The sequence below is a fragment of the Colias croceus genome, chromosome 12 (assembly GCF_905220415.1).
Source record: "Colias croceus chromosome 12, ilColCroc2.1".
Classification (NCBI taxonomy): Eukaryota; Metazoa; Arthropoda; class Insecta; order Lepidoptera; family Pieridae; genus Colias; species Colias croceus.
The window spans coordinates 6,128,945-6,144,360 of NC_059548.1; the positions used below are offsets into that span (position 1 = coordinate 6,128,945).

Consider the following 15,416-nt stretch of genomic DNA (forward strand, 5'->3'; position numbering starts at 1 on the left):
CCAAAAACATAAATGTAAAAATTGGAGCCGAGTTCAATCGTTGACTTAATTTGCCAAAAAAGAAATGAGATCTAATTAATGTGTGCCAAGTTCTGCAGACAGTCCAGAAATTTATTTATAAAGATGTATTAAGTTCTTAGGTTGACTGAAAACTCAATTGTTTTATTTTCCCTTAGAGAACAATGTTTATTCCAAAATATAACTTTTTTAATTTGAATAATATAATTATTTTCACAAAGCAAACAACTAATGACCTATTGAACCCCATAATTTGATGAGGCTAGTTTTACATACTGTTTATATTTTGTGAAGTTCTAAAACTAGCCTCATCAAATTATGGGGTTCAATAGGTCATTAGTTGTTTGCTTTGTGAAAATAATTATATTATTCAAATTAAAAAAGTTATATTTTGGAATAAACATTGTTCTCTAAGGGAAAATAAAACAATTGAGTTTTCAGTCAACCTAAGAACTTAATACATCTTTATAAATAAATTTCTGGACTGTCTGCAGAACTTGGCACACATTAATTAGATCTCATTTCTTTTTTGGCAAATTAAGTCAACGATTGAACTCGGCTCCAATTTTTACATTTATGTTTTTGGTGGGATAGATTATTACGTTCATGATTTTTCAATTTTTCACCAAAATGACTGATCAGTCTTGAAGGAACAGCCTATCTTTAACTGAATACCACCCGTGATGAATCATTCATACATCCTTTAGTTATTAAAGATTCGATTTGTACCAGAGGATGTTTGATTATTTATTTAGAATTATATTAGGTTATTTAATTTTTGACACCTTAAGATTATAATTTTATTAATGTTTTTTATGAAGAGATTATTAATTGTTAACAATGTTGCATATAACAATACGAAAATACTTTACTACAACACCGTGTGGCTTCATTTGTCATGTAAAATACGTCACAGGCACTTTAATTAAATGTCATCGCCTTCATTTGCAAAGCCAATGCAACAATATTTATTGCATATTCAGAACTAAATTAAAAGGTAAAAGAAGTTCGTAATGTGTTTCATGGAGCCACCTTCACCGCTTGGGTGGTACAATGTCACCTTATGTAATTGGTACAGAACCAATTCAGTTTTAACCAATTAACGTCGGATAATTGCTTTTAAATTCGTGAATAAAGAAACACAATTTTTCTTGTCCTCACTCATTCCTGGGTATTTTTCAATAATCAGATAATGTAAGAATATAGTGGGTAAAAGTCCGTAAAAGAGCATACGCTATCATAACTCATAACGTGTTCATGCGAAGGTAATTTAAGATAAGACTTTATAGCAGGTTTAACCTAGATTCCTCCCAGTGACCTAATGTTGGTTAATTTTTAACTTTTATAGTGGCGGAAATTATATAAAAATAAGAATGTTAAGATTTCGTGTCAACTAAATTTATTATTGTCAAATCTATGATGATCGACGAAAATTTGCGATAACGTTTATTACCTAACAAGTAATATAAGAAGATATCAACGCAACACATCTTACGATATTGGCTCCCACTCGATAGACATTTATTTAGACAAAATACAAATAAGTAATTTGGTCAGCAATAAATGAAGGCGAAACTTGACCGATGACCGCTAGCCCGTGGGCGGTGCGTGGGCGGAGCGTCTTCTAATTATCATCTGATAATAGTCAAAGGGTCAACCGATGCACTAACAAGTACATGTATCGATTACAATAATTGAATCCGAAACGAATCTTTCATAAATAACAATCGCTATAATTGTAATCTGCACTTGAACTATTAAGGGAGAGATGACGTCAAGCGACAACGTCAAGAAGTACGTGGACGTGACAGTTCCCAGGCGAACCGGACACGCGTAGACTCGCAGAGGACCTTGCCAAATGACTTGCATGGGCGCTGCAGCGGGGCGGGGCGCGTGCCGTCATCGACAGACACTTCCGGTCGGGTGTGTGACATTCCATCATCGCTAAATATACCCCGCGTGACGGCACTGAGACACCCCGCCGCCGACCCATAGCGCTTTCTGAAACTGAAAGTCGCCGCCACCCCAACTCCGCGTTATAAAAGGAGGTTCAACAACCGTTCCTCGAATGTATATGACGCGACGCCTAGATATAAGCGGCATGCGGTTTAATATCTACCGAGATTGAAATAAATCGCTAGGATTATTGCCAAGTGGAAAATCATTATAATATATTGGACGCGTGGAATTTACTTTGACAATATTTTGACAGTGTGCGGTCTCGAGGATTTAGTGATGTTCGCATCGAAACACATAGTTTTTGTAACATTTATATCAACATACTTACTCACGATATCTTTTTGTGCGTACTACTGCCAAAGGATCTATTTTGATGCTTGTTATGATACACATGCTTAGAGAAGCGACTCAAGTCTATTTCTATTAATTATAGATCGGTATTTATTTACACCAAAGGGGAATTTTTATGATGATGCACGGTGAATATTATGTTAATAATAATATTACGTAACAGTAATGCAAGCTCCTTTGAAATTCAAATGACTTTGAAACATCGGCAACAGTTATCCAACGACCAACGTAGGTAGGACCAATATCTAATTATCTGAGCTGTTATTATTTGCTTAAATTTTCCGAGTAATAATATTTGTGGAGCAAACACAGAGTTAAATGTCAATTATGTATGTAGTAAATACGTTTAAGCTGAACATAGATATAATATTAAGTTACGGAACGGTAATGTGGACTTGAGAGAAACAGGAGATGTCGCCCATCTACGGAGAGCAACTGTACAACCGGACAGTCTCACCAACTTGAGATTAACTAAAGTGTTCATTTATAAGAACATTTCTACAAAAACCTTTTACATAATAACTGGTGTCCATATAATTTGATTTGAGATTTGAATTTATCGTTAGTTTAGAATTAGCTTGAATAAAACAAAGAGTGATAAACAATGACAAGGATGAGTTGTAGTCACAACGACTCCAAAGCATGCATGTTAAAAAGAAGGGTTATTAAACCTCAATATTTACTTAATAAATCCTTAAACATTAAAAATGCATGCTGCAAATGGTAAACAAGCGTTTGAAAGTAACACTAGTGTTTATTCATAAACACGTTATGCGCGCGATTGAGAAGAGTGCTCAGATCCATTACTTGTTAAGCGAATCAACATTCTCTCTTCAGACGATTATCGACCCAAGTGCTGATTGATGTAAGCACTACATTTCTCTGCGGAACAGTCAACAGGCCTGTTTGTTAAGGCTGGCCGGCGGGTAATCTCTAGAAAATTGACATTTGGCGCCAAAAGGAGCGCACTGAGTGATTGTAAGTGCACCATTTGGCGCGATCTGGGTATGGATAAATATTTATTGAACCCGGATCATAAGTGGCACCATATTTGTATAGAGGTATTTTATTTCATATACCGATGATTACTAACACAAATAATTGGAAATACTTTGCAAATACGCGTTGGGAAAATTAAACATAATCGACACCAATGCAGTGAGCATACAAATATTGTACAATTAAATCGCTAATCTTTATCTACATTTGCCTTGACGATATCTACTTTTCTAATTGGCTCTTTATCTTTGTCAACATAAAAGGAAAAACACAAAACATTAGTGATTGCAAATCAATTATCTTGACTATTAATTTATTTAATACTAGCTTTCCACCCGCAGCTTCGCCCGCGCAGTCAAAGAAAAACCCGCATAGTTCCCGTTCCCGTGGGATTTCCGGGATAAAACCTATCCTATTTCCCGGGGTAAAAAGTAGCCTATATCAAATTGGTTCAGTAGTTAAGGCGTGATTGAGTAAATGACAGACAGACAGAGTTACTTTCGAATTTATAATATTAAGTATGGATGATAGATGTAAATACTTCGTATCTGATTTGGTTTATAAATTTGAATTTTAGGCTTTTTCAAATAAATTTTATGATTTTGTATTTACAGAAACACAAAAAAATTATAGTAGTCTAAAAAAATTATAAAAAGGGTTCAGTAGACAAGTAAATATTTAATAAGCAGCGTAGCAGATACTAATCAATAACAAGTTGATGAAATAAACCTTAGGAAACATAACAAACAATTCGCATATTTAATAGATACAAGTCGGGAAAATTCTTGATTCTGAAGACTTTTCAAGTGTCCAATAATTAATACGCCAATTATTTATAAAATTATTCTAAACTAGGTTTCCGGCCGCGGCTTCGCCCGCGCAGTCAAAGAAAAACCCGCATAGTTCCCGTTCCCGTGGGATTTCCGGGATTGCGTCATTTTCCCGGGATAAAAGTAGTCTATGTCCTTTCTCGGGTATCAAAATATCTCCATACCACATTTCATGAAAATTCGTTCAGTAGTTTAGGCGTGATTGATTCGCATTTATAATATTAGCATGGATATACTAAATTCATACATAAAATTTTCCTCTCAACGTGTATATAAGTATTATTTAATGAAAATAGAGATGGCATTGAATTGTCTCTGTAACAATATAGCATGATGTTCAGTGTAGCAGGACGATCACATTTACAATAAGAAACATTATACGAGAGGGAAATCAATACTATAAACTTTGCATTTATATTTCAACTTTATATATAGCTATAATAAATGGTAAGAATATGTAGATGATGTTTTTCTTCAGCACACAATTTCTTTATAACAATCAATTATGTAAAACAAATAATAGGAATCGTAATTATCATAACTTATTACTAATTTATGCAATATTACAGTAATAAACAACTACCTATCGATCCACACCTGCGTTCATGTAGTTCTTAATCATACTTCTTCAAAATACTATGAACTAATCACACGAGTAGGTATGCAACATCTCAATCTGCGCAAAAATATCAGAAACAATGGATATAACCCCTAAATCTAGATTAATTTAATTTTGTGTACAAAATCAGTAATTATAAATTATTTTGAATGGAAGGCGCTCATGAGCACATGAGACTTGATAAATAATTCATCTAAATAACATAACGCCACTTTCCATCTCTACTTTTTATATCCACACTCATACGCTATTACATTTTTCTCCTGTACTTTGCTGAGGGAAGTTTACACTACAAAATGATATCAATAAACAATCTTAACTGTTAAAAATCTGATATGTGTCACGTGAACAAACCGATTCGGTGTGCCAAAAGGTATGTAGAGCAAAATATTCCAGCGGAAAATGATTCATTAACGCAATAGCATGCTTTAATTACGTAAACATACGCAAGATCGCAAACAATACCGCTCCGCCCCGCGGTTCCGCCCGCCACCTGACACCGAGCCACGCCGATACAATCGTAGACAACATTCGCATAATAATGCACAAACCATCGTTTTGAATTCATATTTTAATTAAATATAGATCACCGAATTAAAATACCAATTTTAGGATACAATGAAAATTATTTTCTTTTTATTCTTGCAGTTTCATTATTTAGGTACTTCTACATAAAATAATTTCTTACCAAAAACAAAATATTTTGATTACTAGCAGTCCGCCCCGGCTTCGCCCGTGGTACCTACATATTTACGTTTTCTCTACGTAAGAACCATCCTCTTACTTCAAGGAATAATAAAAAAAGAATTAACAAAATCGGTTCAGCCATTTTGGGATTCATTTTTATATTATAGACTAGCTTCCGCCCGCGACTCCGTCCGCGCGGGTGTCGGTCTTCGCGTGGATGGTTTATTTCTCCATTTTGATTAACTCTGACAATGACATCTTATTAATATCTATAGGACCCAAATACGGCTAGGCCTATAATAATACGCAACGTGTGTTCGCGGTTCTACAGAACAACGTCTTTGGATAAAACTGAAAAATTCATTTAATTTTTATTCTACGTATTTTTCCAGGATAAAAAGTATCCTATTTTACGCCCAGGATAATAAGGTATAATTATACAAAATTTCATCGAAATCGAACCATTAGTTTTCACGTGATGTCTTCACATACAGACAGACAGACAGACAGACAGACAGACAAAAATTTTTTTAATCACATATTTGGGTTTGGTATCGATCCAGTAAAACCCCCTGCTATTTATTTTTTCAATATTTTCAATGTACAGAATTGACCCTTCTACAGATTTATTATATGTATAGAATTACCAGCAAAAAGTATATTTCACGAAGTTGTGACCATAAGAAATCCTAGATAGATTTATACTACGAGTGCCACGAAATTTCCTTATACTTTATACAGGGTTACTTGTAAAACACCAGCAACCTCGCGACAGGATAGCTCTGTTAAGTAACAACATTAATTGTTCTACGACTTTTGGCATAACGCAATAAATTATTTTTAAATGATTTAATTTAAGCCTTATTTGTACTCTCCTAACATTTGTAAGTCTATGTTCTATTCATTATCGAAAGGACGACGCGACGCCCCCTTCCCCCTCTCCTTCGCTTCTTGTTTACGTAATTTTTGGGATGCGCGTAGAGTTTATAATATTCAGGCGGAAAATTAAATTAATATTTATTTTTGTATGAAAATAAAATCTAACAAATTATCAAAAGTCGTAGAACAAATGTTGTTACTTATGATGTTAGCTATCTTGTCCTGCGAGGTCGCTGGTGTTTTACAAGTAACCCTGTATAATTTTTCCAGATATTCGCTTTGCCTTCCACTATTGTAACAACACCAAGACCTATACATATTACGAGTAAAATCTATAATCTAAATTGTATAATAAATGACTGTATAAATATTTACCTACAGATCGATACCGATTGGTTCGATTATTGTACCCACCTATGTATAATGATTGATAAACTAATCGACTGAATTATATTATAATCGCATAATGAAACAGTTTATTCTCCGAAGTTGTGTATTGTTTTATATATTTATATATTTAAAATACAATATCGAAGGTATTATTAGGTATTTATGAGGACTAGTGGGCTTTATGGAGGAAATACACAGTTTCTTGCCAGCAACTCTTCTCTGTAGAAAAAGCTTTCGTAACCAGAGGTATCAATTCCTATTTAAAATAGCGATAAAAAAACGTTGTTGCAATAAATAAATGTTTTATCTAACCGCATTATAATATCAATCTTTACAATATGTAAATTCAGTTTTTCATAAATTGCATAAACATACATTTAATAGACCTCAAAAACTGTCGTGGATCCAATAAAAGAAGCCATCAGTGATTTTGCTAATCATCCTTTGATACTAAAAAATAAAGCTGAATATTTATCAAACAAAACACATCACAAAAGAAACTAATGCATAGTGTTTGATGATTATAAGATCCACGGATAAAGAATAGATCGAGATACGAGACAATTAGGTAACTATATTTGATAGAAACACTTTCAAGGGAATGAGAATCATTTAAAAAAAGCAATAATCATCAAAGGATGAAGTATGAAGACTTATTCTTTAATGAATCACTTGCTTATAACCGCATTGCGTTTTTATAACTTTCAACTTACTTAAACCGCATTCCCCTATGATTTCTAACATTATAATAAAAACTTTGTAAGTAATAAACCGCACATTTATTGTTAAGAATGTAAAACAAAGCGAAGCCCTTGCCTATGAATAATATAATTGATGTAAGACAAAAGCTATAATAGTAATGGGACATTTAAACATGCCCACGCAAACGATCCTTTCAAAGCGACTTATGATCGCTTATCATAAGTGTCCCTTTAAAAGTTATATGTCATAAAGTTTTCAACTACGCAGGTGAACGACATTGTGACAACTCATACTTACGTGCCGTACTGAATGCATTAATCTGCATCAAGGTGTCCTTTTACCATGAGAACCGCATTTTCTTCAACGTTATTTCATAACAATGACAACTTCACAATAACATATAATTTTATGATCGGTCGGTCATTATTTTTTAATGTTATAAATGTTGCGATGCATTTTATATGCACAATGAAAATGAAAACGCTTAATCACATTTTTTTACACTACTTGACATTTTATTACGCAGCTCGCAGTGGTCGTGTTAATTTTCGCCTTTCATTCGTTATAACAACATTTGTTTACGTATTCTTTTTAGCTTCATGTGTTGAATATTCGAGACAATCGTGATAATATAGAATAAATATAACATAGTGATAATATAGAATATAACATAGAATACAATTTAGCATGTGTTGCTGTGTGTTGTGTAGGGTCGCGGTGTGAGCGCATCGCGTTAGCAGGGCGGATGCACGTGTGCCGGCCGATGGGCTAGCGTGCTGAAACACCGTTCGCGCTTCCGACTCACATTCATTGCCTCTCCATTCATACATGCGTCATTCATTTAATTCAAGTTCATAACGAGCCGGCGACCGAGCGGCACGTAGGTGGCACTCCGTAACTCACTCGCGACCCGCACAAAACTGCCTTATCTCGGATTCGAATCTCAGATAAAGATAATAATCGACCAAACTACTTTAACGTTCCCGAACATCAGTGCGGAGCCGAAATACTCCATAAAATAAATTCGATCTTTCGGGCCGCATTACCGATTCTCGGTATACATCGAGGCGACAAAATTCTTTAAGGAGCGCAATAATTCACCGCAACTTTACACATCTAATTAAAATCAGGCGCCTGCATCTCAACGGGCGGATGTACTCCGAATCTCTGGTTACAACACGTTCGGTTCGATTGGCCGTAGGTGCGTCTGGGGATCGGTAGATGGGCGAGATGGTATCGCGGGTGAGGCATCTCGACGTGCCACACATTTCTAACTTTTTGGTTTGTCGGGTCGCGCGGGGGCGTATTGTATGCAATTGTAGCACGCGAGGGCACCTAAGGCCGACGACCCGTCTCTCGCGCCGCATAATCCGACAGCGTTATGGTCAGCCCGGCGCCTTTGTTGGCTACCGGCTTAATTAGAACCCGTGGGTGGCTTATGACACGCCAGGATCTGATCATAAAGGCGCTAAAAATTCTACCTGCTCGAATCTGCGCCGACGACATTCCTATCTCGCGTTTTTCAAAATTAATGCCTATTGTCCGAATACGATGGGCGCGAAGCGATTACGAATAACACAGAATCAAACGAACCGAATCGACATGAATAAAAAACCTATTGTTAGTGTGTTTAACAAATTGAATACGTTTTAGAATGTTGCTTATTCATATGTAACAAGCGTCCACTTTAATTGAGATGTATGCACTCAAATTCTTTGACCTCGATTAATTTCATGGAAGCGAGTTGTTGGGCGGTAATTGAGTGCACTAATATTTAGTGAGAACATACGGCAGTGGTCATTTCAATTAGCTCTCTGATAATAAGCCACGTTAAATTAAATATTAGAAACAACCATTCGTAAAAAACCATTCGTAGACTCAACTTCTTAATTATAAAATAAACAGACTGCCAGTCAGTAAATAATTGCGTTTACTACTAGTTATAGTTTGCCAGGCAGGAATTATATTTTCTATGTTTTGTTTTTACGCAGTAATTTCATGTATTGATAACTTTACCTAACTCTACTGTTTTCCACCGTTAGAAGGCGAAGCTAACCGTTTCTATACTATACTTATTGTAATATTAAATTTCAAGAGCTTTTATATCTTATGCAAGATAAAGTACAGAGATCACCGCTTATTTCTAGTTACATCCTGAACATCAAACAAAATAGTAGGTATCTGTCCGTCGCGTCGTTCTGTGGCGCCGTTTGCCAATACTGATCTATGAGTAACTCCGAACTCCGAAGACGTCGCATCTCAAGAAGCGTCCTTGATAACACGCGACTGATGTACTTCACACTCATCTCGTTGCAATTTGAGTGCATTGCACATGCCGTGACGTCACATGCCGCATCGTTTGTTACGAACGGGGCAATGAACCAACGACTGAATTGGACATAAGTGTCCTGCTACATTTCGCCGGCACAACGCAACACTCACGATTTACGATATGCATTTGACGCTATGCAACGATTGTATCATTTTTAATCGCACTTACGAATTATCTTCCTCAATTAGCCGCTCGTTTAACTTCATTGTTTTGAACACAATGGGACTGTAATGTTTCGCTGCAAACGTTTTACTCTTCATAACTGTTTACTTTGAGAAAAATGAAACCATAAGTCATATAGTTAAAATATATGCGATAATCAGAAGCTCGACAATGATTTAGGTATTTCTATATATCTTATGAATAATAATATCAATGATAATATGAATAAAAATACAGCGCTTTATTATACATTTTTACAAAATATTATTATGGCCCTAACCTATTAACATTAATGATGTAATGATAAAACTTTTAATTTTAAATCTAAATCATAAATATGGAACATGATAAATAGCTATATGACAAAAATATCTCACTCGTTGCATATTATAAAATAACGTGTTTACATCGAGCGTGGTCGGCTTGTTTAATGAAGTAGACAATAGTGTTAAAATAATATAAACAAATATATGTAGGTGAACGGTTACCCACGAGTATTACAATTACTTACGATATACAATGTCGCGCAATAATCAGAAGACCGGCGCATTTTCATTCCTTGCACGATGCGCGGTCACACAACACAAACAATCTTGTATAATAAAACGCATAAATATTCCACAAATTAGAATTATTCTTGTACTCAATTATACGTATACATGTGAGGTTATGTATTTTATTATGTAGTGACACATTCCACACGTCTATTATCATTATAGAAATCAGCCATCATTACTTTATGTTGGTGAATACCGATTTGCTAGCAATATAGGTAGAATATAAGAAGTTAACCATTATTTACGTTAGAAGGTCGGAAAGGAAGGAATATCAAATATGGTTTTATACTTTTTTCAATTCCTGAAGAATATGAGCATTCGAACGTGCTACTTGCTCTTCCAAATATTTTTTTTAGGAAGTACAGAGTTCGAATACATTTTCGTTCTCTTAAATATTTAAAATGATTCCACACATTAAAAACCGTAAGTATGTGAATTTATAAGATTTAATTCAAGTATCTTATGGAATCAAAAAAAACTTTAATTAAAATTTAAAACACCAACCCATCATAATTTTGTGGTTAACATCAAGCAACAAGACATAATAATATAAAGGTAAAACTAAAAATATCACATGAGCGAGTAATTTTAACGTGTTTTACAACCCGTGTAGTAACAACATAATATGCAGTGTTCAGAAAAAATTTATAACGATATTCGCTAAATGTTTCGTTTGCACGTATTCACTTTATGTACATTGTTCAGATATAATCAACTTGAAAGAAAAGATGTCTGATAATTTTGGTTTTTAATGCTTCTGTTTAAATTTCATGCAATTTAATAAATCCCGAGGGAGTAAATAACACTAGACGATAGATTTACATGCGGTTTCTGCGGTTTTTCTATGCTACAAGACAATTGTACCTAATGGTAAACTATTGATTTCATTCATTAAAAGTTCGAAGTGTCAACGTATAAAAAAACAAAACGAAGAGATAAGAATGTAATTTGTAAAACCGATATCGGCGACAGTAATAATTAACATATTATTAGCAACACAACTACGGGTTACAAGATCATCTCGTAAACATCAATAATTTAACCAAAAACAATTGATGACTCAGCGATCAATTAGGAATTTACATAATATATAAATGGTTTTTATACTTCATATGGATAAAAACGTATGCTACATTTCCAACATACAGCAATTTAACCTAATAAAAGGAGCGTTTGTTAAAAACTTCACGTCTATAACACATATTGGCTACTACTCATTAAAAAACAATTAATAATACGTACTCTTTATAATTTGTTGTTAACTTCTCGATGGAACTGTATATTATTATAGTCACTCAATAAAATGCCAAACCACCTAATATTGAAAAATTTCAAAGTGTTTAAAATGTGTTTTTTTTTTAAATATCTTTTTTAGCCCATTGTTAAATTTTGAGGAAAAATAAATATTGGAACGCAGCGCACGCAACGAAACGTCTAAGAAAGGAAAACTTTGCAACAGTTTCATTACTTCGCCTCTCCCGAAGCAGATAAGCTTGATCTTAGCGTGTTGGAACATTTATTCTCAACAAGCTTTCCTAGATACATGGACCATCAATTTTCCAATTCACATCATGAGTTCCCGCGATTAGCGCGTTCAATCAAACAAACAAACTCAGCTCTACCACGGGCTCTACATTTATAGTATGGCTAGGACTATTATTGCGCAAATGTGTATTTTTAAATATATTCGACGTCCTCCGCTTAATTTACACAAATAATATTACGTTGTGATGATTACGCAAACGCTCATGGAAGTATAACTTTTCCTAGCGTTAAAAACGCATTCAAAATGATTATACAAACAGAGCGTCAGGTAAGTCTCCTTGTCACGTCACGTCTGGATGGGCCGTCTAGACGACGATGACAGCTTTTTTCTCTTCTCGGTAATACAAATTTTGGCACGCTCGTTAAGATATTTTGGCAAACATTCTTGACATTAATCTGATCCGGAAAATGAATGAAAGTTGTCGGGAAAGTGACTCACTTATACCTATCGCTAGTCGCCGCCCGCTCCGCCGGCCGTCCTTCGCATCTATTAAGAAATATTGTCATAACACAGGCCTCCTTGTCGACAAGGTTACATTTTTTAAAACTTTAATCCACTGTCATTTTGTTTATTAACACCAAGTTACATTCATGCAAAATTCCAAGGTGAAACTCGTAACGGTCGCATTGATGTTTAATAAATATTTGACTTGAATATTTTACAAATTCTTTCACTTTCATGAAGGTTGCATTTTAAAATTAAGAAATTATTAATAAAATCCAAAAGTGCTGAACAATTATTTTAATTATATAAATTACTGTTTGGACCGAATGAAAATAATTAAGTGTTGTTTACCATTGAGTTGAAAAATAATTATACAACTTAGTCTGAATTTAATAATATATATCTCACAGTTATTGTAAAGAATAAAAAGTAACGCTTTATTTACGTAGTACACGCCTTAAACCTCTACCGGCCTTGTTAAAAACATACTTAGCGATAAGTTCAATCAGATAAGACGAGATAATTTTTAAAAATCTCTCGTCATATTCGCAAAATAAACACTACATTAAATAATAAAAAAGTTCTATAATAAAATGTTTAATATTTCCAATAAGAATTTACATAGAATTAAAAGAAGATACATTAAAAATACCTATTCATATACTTCATTCTTTCAAGTGAACGAGAGAATAGAATAAATTAATTAATTTAAAAAATACATCCTCAATATTGCCTGCTAAACCAGAAACAGTAAATTTTTACGCACATAATACAATTGTGCAATGACTTAAATCTCAGATTGTATCATGTTATACAATGGTGATAAGATATTGACTATCAAGATTTAAAAGTTAAAGGCACTGAAAGTACGAAAATCTTTTGCAATACATTTACGTTTTTGTCGTAATCAGTAATCACACAATATTCACACGATAAGATTGCAAAATCGTATGATATCCCACTATCAAACAAACTCTGATATTACGAAACAAAATTTACTATTTCTGCGTATAGATATAATGTACAAAACAGTACTGCTTTTTGAAAAGTCCTTATTATAATTTCCTTCTTAGTTTATACGAACAACACCAATACATAGTTCTATATGGATTATTATCAATGCGCTATAGCAAAAATATTAATAAAATGTGTGCTAAATACGTTAGACACATTATTATTTACCTTTTAAAGCATTTGATGGATAACAATTGTAGCTATTATTTTAATTGTTGAGGAATATTTTCTCTCAACAGACATCAGAATAAGTAAATGAAAAGTTCTTTGAAGAGAGCGTCGCACGTTCTTGGCAACCGTATTTAAATATAATAAGTTTAAAAAAATTTCCAGATGTGCAATAAAAAATTGTTACATATAAATACTTTTGTATTTCTGATAAAATTGAATAATAAGTGTCTACAGGAGAAGTTTTGCTTTTAGCGTTTGCATTGACAAAATCGCAATAGTTTTCATTTTCTTGTTTACATAGGCATTATTTTGGTAGGTATGATTGCTTTGTTTCTAATAATTTATTTTTTTTGAAGATGCTGTTTAAACGCAAACTATTTTCTAAAGCATTTTTATAATAAAAATTAGCTTATTCATGACAAGCTCTACATTTTTTACTTACAAATAAAATGACCCTTAGATATTAATTCTTCAAATAAGCAGTATTTTATCAAATGGAAAACAAATTCCAAGTTCAGAAATTCGGATATTGATATTATGTTTATTTTAGCTTTGAGTGACATATCTGCTGAAATGTCTTTGCCCGATAAAGATTGTATCATAACGGTATTTGGAACTAAAATAGATCACTTGACATTTCAGTGAGTTTGTTTCAGGGAGTAGATCCGATCATGGCTCTCACGTGGCATTGTTTTTATTATCCTATCGCACCGACATGATATCGAAGTTATGATAACGATACGTATATAATAGCTCGGTCTCTTGGACGCAGCCAGCGACTCTACGATCTATGTATACTTCGAGAATTTCTATATTTGCATCGCATGCGATTTGATTGATTATGCAGTTAAAGCCACTGCGGTCGGTTTAGGTTAGAAAATCGTATGTTTATATCGCTGTGGAATGTAAAGAGTTTACGTAGAGCTTACCAGCAGGTCTAGTGGTGCGACGTGCGGGCTCATCTTCCCGCAGGTCGGGAGCGTGTCGCCTCGCCGCGGCCGGCCCGAGAGGGGCCAGCGCAAGCAGCAGCAGCGCCAGAGCGGGCACCATGCCGGCACCTACCACTGTCCTCGCACCGGGGCAACAGGACCCGGTCCGAGCTCACTATTTTCGCCGCGAGAAGCGAGTCGTACGGCAGAGGCGCGAGTGACGGGTGAAGCGCGCTCGAACGCGTCGTAGTAATGCGACGACCGAGCCAGACTGAGGCGAGTAGAGAGCGTTTTCCCGGCGCGGGGGCCGGCCCCTCTCGGAAAACGCGGCCCACGGTGCGGGCGGGGAAAACTGCATAGCCCCATCCGCCCGCCCCCGCCGTAATCACGCCAGTTGCACCTCCGCCATTGTCGATTACACATGCACTATTGCAATTTGCATATTAGGTACCTCTATCTGCTCTACTTGCTAGCTTATACGTACATGTTTATTATTTTTCGATATCGTACAATCTGTTACAATTATGTGAAATTATAAATAAACAGATAACAATTAATTTTTATGAGATCGTATCGCTTTCTACTATAATTGATATTTTTTGCAAGAGAATATAAAAGTGCATGCTTTGAAAGTTATTAAATTAAGTTAGATATTAATTTACACATATTTTTTCAATGATAGGTACATAGATCTGATAAGCACCAAAGTCCAAAGCACTGTGCATAAATGTCTTTGAGTTTATGCTACGTAACACAAATACTTAATTTAACTTACAATATCGTTCAATGACTATTTTTATTTTATAGGTAGGTATATAACAATAAGC

At 34.6% G+C, this 15,416-nt stretch overlaps 1 protein-coding gene across 1 annotated transcript in view; it reads right to left on the minus strand.

Moving 5' to 3' along the window:
- LOC123696114 (dorsal-ventral patterning protein Sog) overlaps nt 1-14,867 on the minus strand; it is a 61,034-nt gene extending 46,167 nt beyond the window's left edge. The window contains exon 1 of the mRNA XM_045642136.1: nt 14,590-14,867. Coding sequence (XP_045498092.1) covers nt 14,590-14,710 — 121 coding nt within the window. The 5' untranslated portion in view covers nt 14,711-14,867. The remainder of the gene's footprint in view (nt 1-14,589) is intronic.
- Nucleotides 14,868-15,416: the final 549 nt, after the last annotated feature.